Source organism: Sinocyclocheilus grahami, unplaced genomic scaffold, assembly GCF_001515645.1.
Source record: "Sinocyclocheilus grahami isolate Dianchi unplaced genomic scaffold, SAMN03320097.WGS_v1.1 scaffold21203.1, whole genome shotgun sequence".
In the NCBI taxonomy this organism is placed as follows: Eukaryota; Metazoa; Chordata; class Actinopteri; order Cypriniformes; family Cyprinidae; genus Sinocyclocheilus; species Sinocyclocheilus grahami.
The window spans coordinates 1-882 of record NW_015518322.1 but is presented as its reverse complement, the minus strand read 5'-3'; the positions used below and the strand labels follow the sequence as shown (position 1 = coordinate 882).

Sequence of the window (882 nt, the reverse complement as noted above, 5' to 3'; positions counted from 1 at the left end):
CCAGGCTCACCACATTTGTGTAGAAAGGGCTGTTCAGTAGATGAAAACTTCCTGTCGAACACGTTCAAGTCCCTGGGTTTTCATGTACAGGTGGAGAAGAACCTGTCAGCTAATGAAATTATTGATGCACTGAGGAAAGGTACAGTATGATGTAATTTCCAGTATTCTGGATGTGTTATTGTGCCTGTATGAACTTATAAACATGGTGTTTGTGCCTCAGTATCTAAGGAGAACCACACAGACAATTCCTGCTTTGTGTGTGTACTGATGAGCCATGGAGAGGAAGGAACAATCCTTGGATCGGATGAGCGCTGGATGCCTGTCAAAACTCTGACCTCTCTCATGACCTCTGACCTCTGCCCTAGTCTGCGGGACAAGCCAAAACTCTTCTTCCTACAGGTAGCTGTCACCTGCAAAAAGCATGGAGCATTTCATATCATTTTGTCTATTGTTTGACTATTTGTGGTTGTTTTGATTACATATTCAGGCCTGCAGGGGGCTGGAATATGACCCTGGTGTTGAGGCAGATAGTGTAGAAGCACCAGGGGAATTTTTGGGGATATCTGACGTTCCCGGGGCAGATTTCCTCTGCTGTTATTCCACAGTGAAAGGTTTGCATTGCCCTGACATAGTTGCAGCATAGGCGGATTTACTGATTTTTATACTCTCTCCACATGCACTCGTGTATTTAAAAACACATTTATTTCTCAACAGGGTACTACTCTTGGAGAAATCCAGAAAAAGGCTCTGTATTTATCCATGAACTTTGCGAGATGTTGAAGGACTGTCATCTAGAGATTATTCAGATTCTGACAAGAGTAAACCATCGTGTGGCCAATCACTTTGTAGCGTCTGGACCACTCCAACACACAATATATATTT

The 882-nt window shown here is 43.3% G+C and overlaps 1 protein-coding gene across 1 annotated transcript; it reads left to right on the top strand.

Moving 5' to 3' along the window:
• Positions 1-4: 4 nt before the first annotated feature.
• Positions 5-845, top strand: LOC107579886 (caspase-7-like; the record flags this gene model as incomplete). Its single annotated transcript, XM_016265675.1, has 4 exons — positions 5-139; positions 221-399; positions 488-611; positions 715-845. Coding segments are annotated over 4 exons (569 nt in total), but the record flags the coding sequence as incomplete, so codon positions are not given.
• Positions 846-882: the final 37 nt, after the last annotated feature.